This window comes from Sus scrofa, chromosome X (assembly GCF_054392235.1).
Source record: "Sus scrofa isolate SSC_HxYL_T2T_F1_AM1 chromosome X, Sscrofa_HxYL_maternal_Yorkshire_Landrace_v2.0, whole genome shotgun sequence".
NCBI lineage: Eukaryota > Metazoa > Chordata > Mammalia > Artiodactyla > Suidae > Sus > Sus scrofa.
In genome coordinates this window covers 77,503,055-77,518,260 of record NC_139401.1, presented here as the reverse complement: position 1 = coordinate 77,518,260, position 15,206 = coordinate 77,503,055, and the positions used below count along the sequence as shown (strand labels likewise).

The following is a 15,206-nucleotide window of genomic DNA, read 5'->3' as shown; positions in this document are numbered from 1 at the left end:
TATGGGAACAATTAACATATATAATGTTAAATTTTAAAACAAAATCTCTTTTTAACTATATCTATTATGGATGTGTGTATGCACATGAAAGATAATTCTGCCTGCAGTTACTTAGTGTGAGCAAGTGGCCACCATGTAGAGTGCCCTCTAGAGTTTTATAGAGTCAGTTAATAATTCTATTTACTTATTTTCCATTTAGCAGAGCTGCTTTTCTTGAGGAATAACAGACGCACTAACAATGTTTAGCTTTCAAACTTTCACTTATGTGGAAGTTATCTGTAAGCAAAAGAAAATGTGTATTATTCAGCTGTATTACCATTTTATCTTAGAAATCCTCAAAACAGTTTTTACACGCATCTTATAAAGGAGTCAAATGATGGATGAATATGCTGCTTGTAAAGTAGGACTGTGTACCGAGTTATGAGCAAGTGAGAACAGAAATGTAAGACAAACCTGTAAGGAATAATACCAATAATGATCATGTTGATAAGCAATGTAACTCCTGTTCTGAAGGTATCCAGAACTAATATCAGCTCTGCAGCTAAATCTGATGACAAAATTTCACTTCATTCATTTCATTTAGTTGCTGATTACATCTTAAAATACTGTGATTTGAAATGTCCAAATAATGAAAAAATTTCCTCTACCTAGGAACCACTCTTTTATATAAAAATTGAATTGAATTTGTAGTGAACTTTGCATTAAACCCTGGTAAAGTTTGCCTGGTTATCTTTAATTCTCAATGTACTCATACATAAATTAAAAAATCAACAGTGTTTTTCTCCTAATCGTCCCCCATGCTTATACAAGACACCCTTATATGTCCTGCCATGAGAAAGAATGGACTCAAAAAAAGTCTTTAGGTGAACTGAGAACAATTTTTGTTCTGCTTTCTATGTTGAAATAAAATGTCCATTACCAAGGGACTCAGAACTTCCACTAGTATTTATGCAAATAATCTCCATGACATGGCTTTGCAGAAAGAAAAGAAAGAAACATCACTGCCCTGTTTTTCCAAGGGTAGAAGTGGGGGGAAATCTAAGACAGAAGATTATTTTATAGACACGCTATGCCACTTCCCCTAGCTCAGCAAAGAGAACGTTTTAGTAGACTGATTTCTCTGAATTAATTTCTTTCATTTATTATTTTCTTTTCTCATTTTTAAACTATTGAGGTCTTATTAAAATTTCATTGCTATTTTATTTTTACTTAGTATGGCAACAAGGTATTGAATACTCATTCATATTTACAGTATGCTAACTTCTTTTTAGAGTTTTGTTGGGGTATAATTGATATACAGCATGGTATGAGTTTAAGGTATACAACATAATAATTCTACTCACATATATCATCAAATTATTACCACAAAAGTTTTAGTGAAAATTACTCACCTCATGGAAACATTAAAGAAATAGAAAAAAAAATTTTCCTTGTTATGAGAGCTCTTAGGATTTACTCTCTTAACAATTTTCTTTCTTTTTTTTTTTTTTTTTTTTGGCTTTTTGCCATTTCTAGGGCCGCTCCCGCAACATATGGAGGTTCCCAGGCTAGGTGTCTAATTGGAGCTGTAGCTGCAGGCCTACACCACAGCCACAGCAATGCGGGATCCGAACCACGTCTTTGACCTACACCACTGCTCATGGCAACGCCAGATCCTTAACCCACTGAGCAAGGCCAGGGATGGAACCCACAACCTCATGGTTCCTAGTCAGATTCGTTAACCACTGAGCCATGACGGGAACTCCAAAAATTTTCATTTATAGTGCACAACAATGTTAATTACCTTTATCACATTGTACAGTACATCCTTAGTGTTTATTTATCTTATAACTGGAAATTTGTATCTCTACCACCCTCATCCAATCTCTCCTCTCCTGAACCCCTGGCTCTGATAGCCGTAAATCTGATCTCTTTTTGTATGAGTTTGTATGTGAAGTATAATTGATGTACATCACTATGTTAATTCTTGGTATAAAACATAGTGATTCAATATTTCTGTACATTTCAAAATGATCACCATGACAAGTATGATTGTCACCTGTCACCATACAAAGATATTACATAGTTATTGACTAAATCCCCCGCACTGTACATTTCATACCTGTAAGTAATTTATTTTGTAATTGAGAGTTTCTACCAATTAATCTTCCTAAACTATTTGTCTCCTACCCTCACCCTGCCTCATCTGACAATCACCTGCTTGTTCTTTATGTGTAGGACTCCATTTCTTCTTGATTGATTTATTCTTTTGTTCTGTTTTTAGATTCCACATGTAAGTGAAAGCAGTATTTGTCATTCTCAGTTTGACATACTTTATTTATCATAATACCCTTTAGGTCTATCCTTGTTTGTGCAAAGGGTAAAATTTCATTATTTTTATGGCATGTATATATTCCATCTTCTTTATTCATTCATCTGTCAATGAGCACTTAAGTTTCTTCCATATCTTGGCTATAGTAAGCAATGTTGCAATGATCATAGGAGCCATATACCTATTGGAATTAGTGGGGTTTTTTTCTTTGATGAATACTCAGAAGTAGAATTGCTAGATAATACGGTAATTTTATCTTTATTTTTTGAGGAGACCATTTTTTTGGTCCATGGTATATGAAAGTTCCCAGGCCAGGGATAGAATCCAAGCCCCAGTTGCAACTTATGCCTACACACACAGCTGTGGCAACCTAGGATCCTTAACCCACACACTCTGCCAGCCTGGGGATCAAATCCATGCCTCAGCAGCAACCCAAGCTGTTGCAGAGACAACACTGGATCCTTAACCAGCTGCAGTACAGTGGGAACTCCAATTTTTTGATGAGTCTCTATGCTGTTTTCCACTGTTTCTGCCAGCACCAATGCACAGTCCCACTTATGATACCTGAGTGTTCCCTTTTCTCCACATAATCGCCAACAGTTTTTATCTCTTCTTATTTGATAATAGCCATTCTAACATGTGATATCTCAATGTGGTTTTGATCTGCATTGCCTTGAAAATTAGTGATGTTGAGCATGTTTCATGTGCCTATTGGCCATTTCTATGTGTTTAGAAAAATGTCTATTCAAGTCCTCTACTCATTTTTTAAAATTCTGTTGTTTGTGTTTTTGATATTGAGATGTATGAAATCTTTCTCTATTTTGTTTTTTTAATTATTTTTTATTTTTATTTTTTATATCCCCAATACATTATATTTTTCTACTGTACAGCATGGTGACCCAGTTACACATACATGTATACATTCTTTTTTTTCCCATAGTCATGCTTCATCATAAGTGACTAGACATAGTTCTCAGTGCTACACAGCAGGATCTCATTGCTTATCCATTACAAAGGCAATAGTCTGCATCTGTTATTCCCAAGTTCCCTATCCATCCCACTCCCTCCCCCTCCCCCTTGGCAACCATAAGACTATTCTCCAAGTCCATGATTTTCTTTTCTGTGGAAAGGTTCATTTGTGCCATATATTAGATTCAAGATATAAGTGATATCATATGGTATTTGTCTTTCTCTTTCTGACTTACTTCACTCACGATGAGAGTCTCTAGTTCCATCCATATTGCTGCAAATAGCATTTTTGTTCTTTTTATGGCCGCATAGTATTCCATTGTGTATATGTACTGCATCTTCCAAATCCAATGCTCTGTCAGTGGACATTTGGGTTGTTTCCATGTCTTGGCTATTGTGAATAGGGCCGCAATGAACATACGGGTACATATGTCTTTTTTAAGGAAAGTTTTCTCCAGATATATGCCCGAGAGTGGGATTGCTGGATCATATGGTGGTTCTATGTATAATTTTCTGAGGTACCTCCATACTGTTCTCCATAGTGGTTGTCTCAGCATACATTCCGACCAACAGTGCAGGAGGGTGCCCTTTTCTCCACACACCCTCCAGCATTTGTTATTTGTGGACTTATTAATGATGGCCATTCTGACTGGTGTGAGGTGATATGTCATGATAGTTTTGATTTGCATTTCTCTAATAATCAGGGATGTTGAGAATTTTTGCATGTGCTTGTTGGCTATCTGTTTATCTTCTTCAAAGAAATATCTATTCAGGTCTTCTGTCCATTTTTCCATTGGGTTGTTGGCTTTTTTGTTGTTGAGTTGTATAAGTTGCTTGCATATTCTAGAGATTAAGCCCTTGTCAGTTTCATAATTTGAAGCTATTTTCTGCTATTCTATAAGTTTTCCTTTATGAGAAGCCTATAGCAAATATAATACTCAATGGAGAAAAGCTGAAAGCCTTTCCACTAAAATCTGTGACAAGACAAGGATGCCCACTCTCACCACTGTTATTCAACATAGTATTGGAAGTCCTAGCCACAGCAATCAGACAAACAAATGAAATAAAAGGCATCCAAATAGGAAGAGAGGAGGTAAAACTATCACTGTATGCATTCAACATGATACTAGATATAGAAAACCCTAAGGACTCAACCCAAAAACTACTTGAACTGATCCACAAATTCAGCAAAGTAGCAGGATATAAGATTAACATTCAGAAATCAGTCATATTTCTGTACACTAACAGTGAAATATTAGAAAAGTAGTACAAAAATACAACACCTTTTAAAATTGCACCCCCCAAAATCAATTACCTGGGAATACACCTGACCAAGGAGGTGAAAGAATTATATGCTAAGAACTTTAAAAGATTAATCAAAGAAGTTAATGAAGATGTAAAGAAATGGAAAGATATTCCATACTCCTGGTTTAGAAAAATTAATAGCGTAAAAATGGCCATACTACCCAAAGCAATCTACAGATTCAATGCAATCCCTAACAAATTACCCATGACATTTTTCACAGCACTAGAACAAACAATCCTAAAATTTATATGGAACCACAAAAGACCCAGAATTGCCAAAGCAATCCTGAGAAACAAAACCCAAGCAGGAGGCATAACTCTCCCAGACTTCAGGCAATATTACAAAGCCACAGTCATCAAGACAGTGTGGTATTGGTACCAAAACAGACAAACAGACCAGTGGAACAGAATAGAGAACGCAAAAATAAACCCTGACACCTATGGTCAATTACTCTTTGACAAAGGAGGCAAGAACATAAAATAGGAAAAAGTCTTTTCAGTAAGTATTGCTGGGAAACCTGGATAGCTGCATACAAATCAATGAAACTAGAACACACCCTCACACCATGCATGAAAATAAACTCAAAATGGCTGAAAGACTTAAATATAAGACAAGACACCATCAAATTCCTGGAAGAGAACATAGGCAAAACATTCTCTGACATCAACCTCACAGACATTTTCTCAGTCAGTCTCCCAAAGCAACAGAAATAAGAGCAAAAATAAGCCAATGGGACCCAATCAAACTGAAAAGCTTTTGCACAGCAAAGGAAACCAAAAAGAAAACTAAAAGCTATTTTTGTCTGTTTTAGATCTCATCCCCTTATTGGGTACATCCTTTGCGGGTATTTTCTCCTATCCAGTAGGCAGCCTTTTCATTTTGTTGATAGTTTCCTTCAATGTGCAAAAATGTTTTAGTTTTATGTAGTCTCATTTATTTATTTTTGCTTTTTTTTCCCTTGACTGAGGATGTATGTTAAATAGACTGCCAAGATTGATATCAAAGAACTTACTACTTATGTTTTTTTCTAGAAGTTTTATGTTTCAAATCTCATATTTAAACCTTTAATTCATTTTGAGTTTATATATATGGTGTGAGCAAATAGTCTAGTTTGATTTTTTTCTATGTAGCTGTCCAGTTTTTTCAACACTCTTTATTGAAGAAGCTGTACTTTACCCATTGTATATTCTTGTCTCCCTTGTCATAGATTAATTGCCCATATAAGTATGGGTGCATTTCTGGTTTCACTGTTTAGTTCTGTGTTCTATGTATCTGTTTTCATGCTGGAACCATAGTGTTGATTACTGTAACTTTGTAGGATAATATGAAGTCAAGGAGCATGATACCTCCCATTTGGTTCTTCTTTCTTAAGATTATCTCAACTACTTGGAGTCTTTTGTGTTTCCATACAAATTTTAGATTTATTTTTTCTAGTTCTTTGAAAAATGCCCTTTTGTTAGGGATTACATTGAATTTGTAGATTGCCTTTGGTAGAATGGTTCTTTTAACAATATTAATGCTTCAAACCCATGAGCACAGAATTTCTTTTCACCTGTTTGTGTCTTCAGTTTCTTTCCTCATTATCTTATTTTTTTGGAGTACAGGTCTTTTATTTCCTTAGTTAGATATATTTTCAGGTAATTTATTCTTTTTGAAGCAATTGTGAATGGGATTGTTTTCATAAATTCTTTTTCTGATAGTTTTCTGACAGTGTATAGAATCACAACAGATTTCTGCATATTAACTTTCTCTCCTTCAACTTTACCAAGTACACTGATGAGTTCTGGTGGTTTTGGGTGGTATTTTCCATGTATGGTATATTTTCTATGTATTTCTTCAGTATTTTCTGTGAAGAGTGTCATATCATCTGCAAACTGTAACAATTTTTCTTGTTTCTTTCCAATTTTGATGTCTTTTATTCTTTTTCTTGTCTGATTGCTATGGCTAGGACTTCCAATACTATGTTGAATACTATGTCCAATACTTGGAATAAAATTGAATTAAAATGGCAAGAGTGCCACTCTCTGATGGGTAGAGTTGGGTTGCACAGTCTCTGATTGGAGGGCCCTGGGAGTTCTGGGTCTAGCACAAGTGCACTGGTGACTAGGGCACTCTGGTGGATGTGGTCATGTCCTAGTGCATCTGGGAGCTTGGGGTGTCCTAAGGCAACCACCTTGTTGGTGGGTGAGGCTGTGTCCCTGCCTGACTAGCTGTTTGGCCTGGGGCATTCCAGAATTGGTGCCCACTGGTTGGTGGGTGGGACAGGTCCTGGTAGTAATAAGTTAGAGGAGGGATTCCAAAATAGTACATCCCAACACCAGAGTCGTTATGGTAGGATGAACTCCCCAAAATGGCTATTGTGATATTCTATGCCTCCCGCATGAATTTCAATTGCCGCCTGCCTCTCCAGGAGGCTATCTATGACCAGAAAGTGTATCTGACCGAGACTTCTTTGAAATTCCTGCTTCTGTTTATGTCTTGGAGGGTGTGAAATTTTTGTGTGTGCCTTTTAAAAGTGGAGTATTTTTCCCATAGCCCTCTGGCTGTCATGAAAGTAAGCATTGATGGCTTTCAAAACCTAATCTTCTGGAGGTTTATCTTACCAGTGCAGGACCCTTGGGCTGGAAAGCCTGATGGGCGGCTGGGAACTTTTGCTCCTTGTGGAGAACCTCTGAAATTTTAATTATCCTCCTGTTGTTGGTCACCTTCACTAAGGTTATGGGTCTTGATTCTACTGTGTCTTTGGCCCTCATACCCCTCTTCTTATGATTCCTTCCTTTTACCTCCAGAAGTATAAGTTCTTTTGTGTTAGTCTTCAGGTTGTTCTCATGGATAGTTGCCCTGTAAATAGTTGGCAATTTTGTTGTGTCCATGGGAGGAGATGAGCTCAGGGTCTTCCTACTCTGCCATCTTGGCCACTCCTCCTACAGTATCAGAATATTGAATTTTGATCATAAAAGGCATGCATGTTCATTATAGAAAATATTGGGGAATATAATGGAAAAATTAGAAATAACCAGTGATATTCTTTCTTGAAATGCGTGTAGGAGAATATTTATGTCAGTGTTTTCTCTTTTCATATATGTAGATGTGTGTGTGCACTCATATACATATGCCTTTTTACAAAATTGTATTGGAATGTACTATATTTATAATTTATATCATCTATTTGAACATTATTTTATCACTTTTTTATTAAAATGAGCAATACATGTTTATAGTAGGAAAATATTTAAATATAAATAAGCAAGTGGAAGAAAATAAAGAATTATCAAAGTTAGTAAATTAGACAAAATGAAGAATAATAAGAGTTGCCTGTAATTCCATTCAGAAATGATAATGGCATTGTGTTGATGTAAATAGCCTCAGTGTATTTTTTCCTCCATAAAAATGTACCAATTTTTTTCTTTTACAAAATTGAGAATACAGTGTACCTACAAAGTAGATTTTATCACCTTCAGCTTTTCTCTTTCCAACAGATCATGAATATTTTCTTTATTATTAATTATTATTCTACTTCATTTTTAGGGGCTTTATAGTATTTATTATAAGGATAAATCCCACATGATTTATCCAAACCTCTATTGTTAAGCATATAGGTTGCTTCAGTTTTTTAAATTATAAACAGCACAGTGATAACCATTCTTAAATTTGAACCCATCCACACTTATTTCCACAGGATATACTGTTAGAAGTAGAATTTCCATTTGTGTCTTTTTATAATAGAGAAATTATTTAAATGATTGTGAAAAGGGGAGGGGGAGGGAGGGGGATGGACTGGGAGTTTGGGTTGGGTAGATACAAGCTATTACATTTGGAGTGGATAAGCAATGAGATCCTGCTGTATAGCACACAGAACTATATCCAATCACTTGTGATGGAACATGATAGAAGATAATATGAGAAAAAGAATGTATATATATATGTATAACTGGTTATTTTGCAGTACAGCAGAAATTGACAGTACATTGTAAATCAACTCTAATAAAAATAGTTAAAAAAGAAAAAATCCTTGTCAATAAAGTTTTAAGGAATGAAAAATGAAATCATGACCTCTTTTGGAGTTTCCATTGTGGCTCAGTGGTAATGAACCTGACTAGTATCCATGAAGATGCAAGTTCAATACCTGGCCTGGCTCAGTAAAGGACCCATCATTGCCCTGAGCTGTGGTGTAGGTCACAGATGTGGCTCGGATCCTGCATTGCTGTGGCTGTGGTGTAGGCTGGCAGCTGTAGCTCTGATTCAATTCCTAGCCTTGGAACTTTGACATGCCATGCATGTGGCCCTAAGAAGAAAAAGAAAAGAAAAAAAGAAAAGAAAAGAAAGAAAGAAATCATGACCTCTTTTCTCTTTGGTTTCTATAGAGGAATCCAATGATATTGTTCCAAATGAGACGAGGGCTCATAAGGAGGAGGACCACCATGCAGTATCTGCAGATAATGTGGTATGTACATTTTGAAATTTTTTCCTCATTACATGATGGATTCCAAGGGTTTGTTTCCAGTTGTTGACAATTTCAGCATTGTCAGAATAAAATCTTGCTCCACTTCAAAAACCAAAACAAATTCGTTACCAATGAAATAGTATATATTATAGGGTTTAATAAATGAAATTTAAAGTGATGTCATTTGTACCTAATTTTTTTTATTTAGGACTTTTGCCAATATAAAAACCTAATGCTTACTACAAATGTGACATTTTATACATGACTAGTTAATTTGCTTCCACACATTTAGCAAAGAGCAGATTTCTTCTCATTTGACAGATGGCAGAATCAAAACAGAGTTTAGTGTGAGATCATTGAGGAAAGGCTTTCTTAGTTCCGGAACTTGTATCCAAGATTCCTGACTCTTGAGTTCTGTGTTCAGACCATACCCATCTATAATGCATTTGGAAACTTCTCTTTAGGTAAATTGGACTCTCCTAGTATTATTAAAAATTGCAGTAATGGAGGAAAGTCAGTATTAAGAAACTAAATAGCAAGCAGAGAGCCTACATATGGATTAACTTGGTTTTGTGAAAATATAAACATATTATCTCCATAATATACAGAGATGCTCTTTAAGCAGCTGTTTTAGCAGCATTTGTTTGTATTCTGAATCCATCAAGTAATACAAATATCAAGATGATATTAATCTAAAGTGAGGCATAAAGGCAAATGTCATTGTGCTTTTGTTTTTGCTTTTGAATCAGTGTTTTATACTTGATTGCAACCTTTACAAATGATCCCTATAATGGATTTTTCTGTTACAAAATGGCCGTAACTTCCAGATTTATCCTGACTTCCATTACAAACATTATTTATCTGATGCTATAATCCTGCCATATTCCCTTAATAAAAGTTGAACACATAAAATACGGTTTTGTTCATTTTTTCTTAGACTACAACAATATATAACAACATTTTTCACATGCAGAATGTAGTTTAGGATTGCATTTTACTGATTTCAGTCCTGATTTAAACTGATGTTTGATCTTTCTAACACTACATTCAATGGGCAAATAGTAAAACAAGCTTTTATTTTGAGGCAGAGTTGTGTTTTCATTATATAACTAGGAATAATTGTTTCCCACAAATATTAATTGTGCTAATGTACTTTAACTCCACCAAGTAAATAATCTCCTTTGCTCTAGATTTGAGTTATGCTCTACCAATTGTATATTATTATTTACAAATTGGAACCCCCTTTCCCCTGAAGACATGCTCATTTTTAGTCTGAATTTCTCAGCATTGGATCTCTCCTGTGGCAGATATTTGAAGATAATAAATGAAGTCATGGCATGGGCTGACTCACAGTCTCTTAGGCACCTAATTTTTCAAGAACAATTGATTTTCAGAGAAAAAACTACAAACTTTCAAAGGTTGATCTCCTCTGTCTGTAACTTTTGAGAGTCCCCAGTTATTCATGATGACAAATCAGAAAGACATACAAGATCTATTTCTATGCATAAATCTATACATTTGCACTTGGGGCTTTCCTGCTTGAATTACTTTAGCTTTTTTTCCCCGCAGACCAATCCAAACAGAAAATCTAAAAAACAGCATCAAAAAAGAATTATCAAATCTGAGTTCTGGTGAGAGCCAACATGATTAAGCCCCAAGTTTATAGTGATTATAATAGAAAATAAAGCATTAGATTCATCTCCAGGCAGCAATAGAAAGCAATTTCATTGCTGATGTCCGCCTGACTCAGAAGTCTGCAGGTCACAAACCCTGTTATGGCATTGAATCCTCATAGACAATATATCAAATATGATCATTAAAAGTTGGTTATGATATATTGCTGGGTAGGAAACTTGATTTCAAATTCTGCCTACACACATGTTGCTGTTAATGTGATTGTTCTGAAAAGACTGCTTAGTGACTAACTCTAGCTTAGCTTTTCTCTTTTTAAAAATTTATTTTGGGGTTGGCAGGGTTTAAATATTTAAAAGTATTTTTCTTAACTATATTTATATAGGCAAAAGAAAAATTTAGAGCAAATTTTGTCTTTTGTTTTATTCTTTTTTTTGCCTCACCCACAGCATGTGGTAGTTCTTGGGCCAGGGATTGAACCTATGCAGAGGTTGCAACCTGCGCCACAGCTGCAGCAACACCAGATCCTTAACCCACACAGGAACGGCAGTTTTGCTTTTATAAAGAAAGGTTCTAGGATTAGAGAACTTGCCTTGCCTCTGTGGTTGGAGCTTATTGGTCATTCTTTCCATTAGCCCTAAACTGTTTTGTTCATTCTTTCGACAGATATTTAATTAATACCTACTGAGTGCAAGCTGCTGTACAAACTATGCTGTACCTTAATTCTAAAGCTAAAAGCAGTTTAGCATGTCTCGTGTTCTTGCTCTCTCTCTCCTTATTGTCCAGTGAAGGAAACAAATCACCATGCTTTTTTGACTGTTACATTATAAATGTCTGCTTTCAATTGTCTAGCTAATGCAGTGTAATCAATATGTGAATTGGCGGGGGGGGGGGAGGTTGGTAGATGCAAGCTATTATATTTAGAATGGACAAGCAATAAGGTCCTACAGTAGGATAGGAAACCATATCCAATCTCTTGGGGTAGAACATAATGGAAGATAGTGTGAGAAAAAGAATGTATGTATATGTATGACTGGGCCACTATGCTGTACAGCAGAAATTGACACTATAAATCAATTATACTCTAATAAAAATTGTATTTGACTTTGCAATGCATGTCATATGTTGACATTTTACATTGCAATTTGCAAAGAGATACATGGAGACTTAAAAAGAAAGCTCTTCTTGTGGTGCAGAGAGCTGAAGATTGGCTTTGCATCGCTTCTCGGCCTTTTGGCTAAGATCAAGTGAAGATTGGCTTTGCAGCTGTGGCACAAATCGCAACTGTGGTGCAGTTTTGATCCCTAGCTCAGGAACTTCCATATGCCACAGGTGCAGCCAAAAAAGAAAGAAAGAACAAAAGAAAGAACGAAAGAAAGAGATAAAGGAAGAGAGAAAGGAAGAGAGAAAGAAGGAAAGAAAGAAAGAAAGAAAGAAAGAAAGAAAGAAAGAAAGAAAGAAAGAAAGAAAGAAAGAAAGAAAGAAAGAAAGAAAGTAAAGCTTTTAGATCGATTAAGTTTGGTCATCATTAAATAGACTACTCTCACAGAAAGCAAGTGACCTGTTCTTGGTGGGCACTACTGAAGCGGAGTTTGAATGTCTATTTTTTCAGGGATATTGTGAAAATATTTTTTTCTATTTTAAATAATATTACAGTAATTTTCTATTTACTAAGCAGTCCTCAATTAAACACATACTGGGTGTAACCCTGAGGAGCCAATGAATTAGAGTTTATTCTGGATAACCTAGACTAGATAATCCCACCATTGAAACTGAACATTGAATGTATATATGCCCTATACACTATTGAGTGTAGTGATGATGATCCTATATATTTATTAAAACTTCTCTACTTGTGTTACAGAAAATAGAAATTATCGATGATGAAGAAAGTGACATGATAAGTAATTCTGAAGGAGAACAAGTGAATTCTTTCTTGGATTATAAGGTAAAAGTAGTTTTAGATTCTGAAGTTTTTAAGATGTTTTACTGTAAAGTAACTATGTACCAGTTTATTTCCCTTCCATTTGATAAATTAAGCATCCTGGGGCTCTGCATTGACTCTCTTAGGTATTTTGATATCAGTCAGGGTCCTGGACATTTTAATTAATATTGGCAGGTTTAGTGGTTATGGTTTTAAGCACAGTTTGCTGAGCCGGAATAAGTATTGATGGTGTAAGGCAAGATGAGGCATAATGGTGGTTAATGTGAAATTTATGACAATGGTTTTGTTCATTTTTTAAATTAATTTATTTATTTTTCCACTGTACAGCATGGGGGCCAAGATACACTTACATGTATACATTTTTTTCCACCCTTTGTTCTGTTGCAGCATGAGTATCTAGACATAGTTCTCAATGCTACTCAGCAGGATCTCATTGTAAATCCATTCCAAGTTGTATCCAATAACCCCAAGCTCCCAATCCCTCCCACTCCCTCCATCTCAACCCAGGCAGATGGCAGAGGGGACATTTTTCTAGTGTCCCTTGATAATTTTATCTTGAATTTCAATTTCTTAAGACCTTTTTTGAATATAATAATATGCCTGTTTTAGAATAAGTTTAAAAACAATCCCCAAAGCAAATACTGAATGAATGTGAATAGAGATGACATTTTCTTAATGTCACTTGTTACTATACTGAAAGGCTTACTTTGACAGTGTGCCATACATAATTTTGTTTTTATTAAATTTTGACAAAAGTTATCAGTCTTTATGCAATATGTTTTCTGCATTGATATGTAATTGGTCTTCCTTTGTTAATCAGTATCTTATCTTAATAGGTAACTTTGGGGCCTTCTGAAATTTGGCCACATAATTATTCTTTTCATACACAAAAGTTCCTTTCTTTGAATATCCATAAGTGTTCATAGCAGAGACTAGTAATCTTAAAATGTTAACAAAACATAACGGTTAATCGGAAAAGACAACAGCTGTCATTTTCTTAGAAATCTTTACAGTTTTTCTATAATTGAAAGTTATGTCATTCAACAGATTCTGTTTTCCAAATGTTCCCAACATGCTAGACTTTAAAATACTGAACATTTTAAACACGGAAGGAAATCAGCTTTTGAAATTTACTTGCTAAGTGGTCAAAGAGCATAATATAATCCTGCATTTAAACTGTACTTTCGACTAATAAAATTATAAAGTTGTTGGTTCTGAAGGACAAGAGATCATTCTAATCTCTCCTACATGGTCATATAATATTTATAAATGTTCAGTTCAGGATTAAAATGGCTCTGCAAGCCACCGCTTGGCGCAGGCTCTGGAAACTACAAATGAGATGACTGGATTGCACAGCTGTTAAATGTGCTCCACTTAGTATCTCAAACAGGTCAGTTAGAGCTAGGCCCAGAATGTTTACTCAGAGTATTCTTTCTAGGACCTTTCCCCTCTAGGGTACCAGCCTGATTGAGAAAGTTTGAAGCTGAATACCAGGGCAAGCCATAGTGTCCAGTCCAGAAATGTCAGTTATCGTTTTCATTAAACTCTAAAATATGTTTAATGATGCAGTGTTTTCCATTCTGGTCAATGCTATGTGAACAAGGGATCCTTCACTACCCTATTAAGGATATTTCTTATAACACATCACTATCCTATATAAACATTTCTTTAACTCTCAAAAGTTAGCACCTATGTAGGAAATATATCTTTTTACAGTCATTATTTAAAATATTTCAGTTCACTTCATCTCTGAATTTTGTTACCTTAATTCTGAAGTAAGGGTAAGTGAAACCTCATAGCAGTTCTCATTGCTGATTTCAGGGTGTTTTAAATCAACACTGTGGAAATTTACCAGTTTGGAAATTTCATCTTCCTTCAGAGAACATTGTTGTATTCTATTTGCATATACATGCTAATGTTCTTTGGGTATCACTTTGTGGGTTTCTTAAGTATGTTCCTTATAAGCTTCTTGAAGGCAGCAGCAATATTTTTCTTATTCATGTATTTGTTATCTGGTCTAGTGCCCATCACATAAGTATCAGTAACTAGCTCCTGGGTGAGTGAATAAATTAGTTATTTTATCCTTGGAAATACTTTTAATATTATTATACAAGTGCTCATATATATATATATTTGCATAAATACTGAAGAGAAGGAATATTTGCATGAGAAATTAGAGATCCATATACGAAAAGATGCTTCCTGACTTTTGCAAATGTGAATTAATGTTTTTAAAATGTTTCCTAATGGATCATGTGTGTAGCTCAAAAGGACTATATATTCGGAGACACTATGATAATGATGATAGATATCTTCTGTATTCAAAAAGACTTCCTGGTCAGCACTTTACTAATACTCTAATCTCAATGCTCTGACAGTGAATACTTCAAAAAAAGTTTAGAATTAGTCAAATGTATTATAGCAGGAGCATGTGGAATTTTATTATAATGCTTACTTGTAATTTAGATTGCTGTAGAGTGCCTTTGGATAAGGAATTTAGCTTGAATCATCATTTGTATATCATTCACTTGATATTAAATGATCTGAAAAGGAAGCAGTTTTATCAGGTAAAGTAAGTTCTAAACTGAGCTGATAAAAG

At 35.1% G+C, this 15,206-nt stretch overlaps 1 protein-coding gene across 7 annotated transcripts in view; it reads left to right on the top strand.

Moving 5' to 3' along the window:
- Positions 1-15,206, top strand: part of HDX (highly divergent homeobox) — a 288,121-nt gene that overhangs the window by 149,770 nt on the left and 123,145 nt on the right. For all 7 annotated transcript variants that reach the window (XM_085008836.1, XM_085008833.1, XM_085008834.1 and 4 more), the window contains 2 exons: positions 8,951-9,030; positions 12,527-12,610. In XM_085008836.1, coding sequence (XP_084864962.1) covers positions 8,951-9,030; positions 12,527-12,610 — 164 coding nt within the window. The remainder of the gene's footprint in view (positions 1-8,950; positions 9,031-12,526; positions 12,611-15,206) is intronic.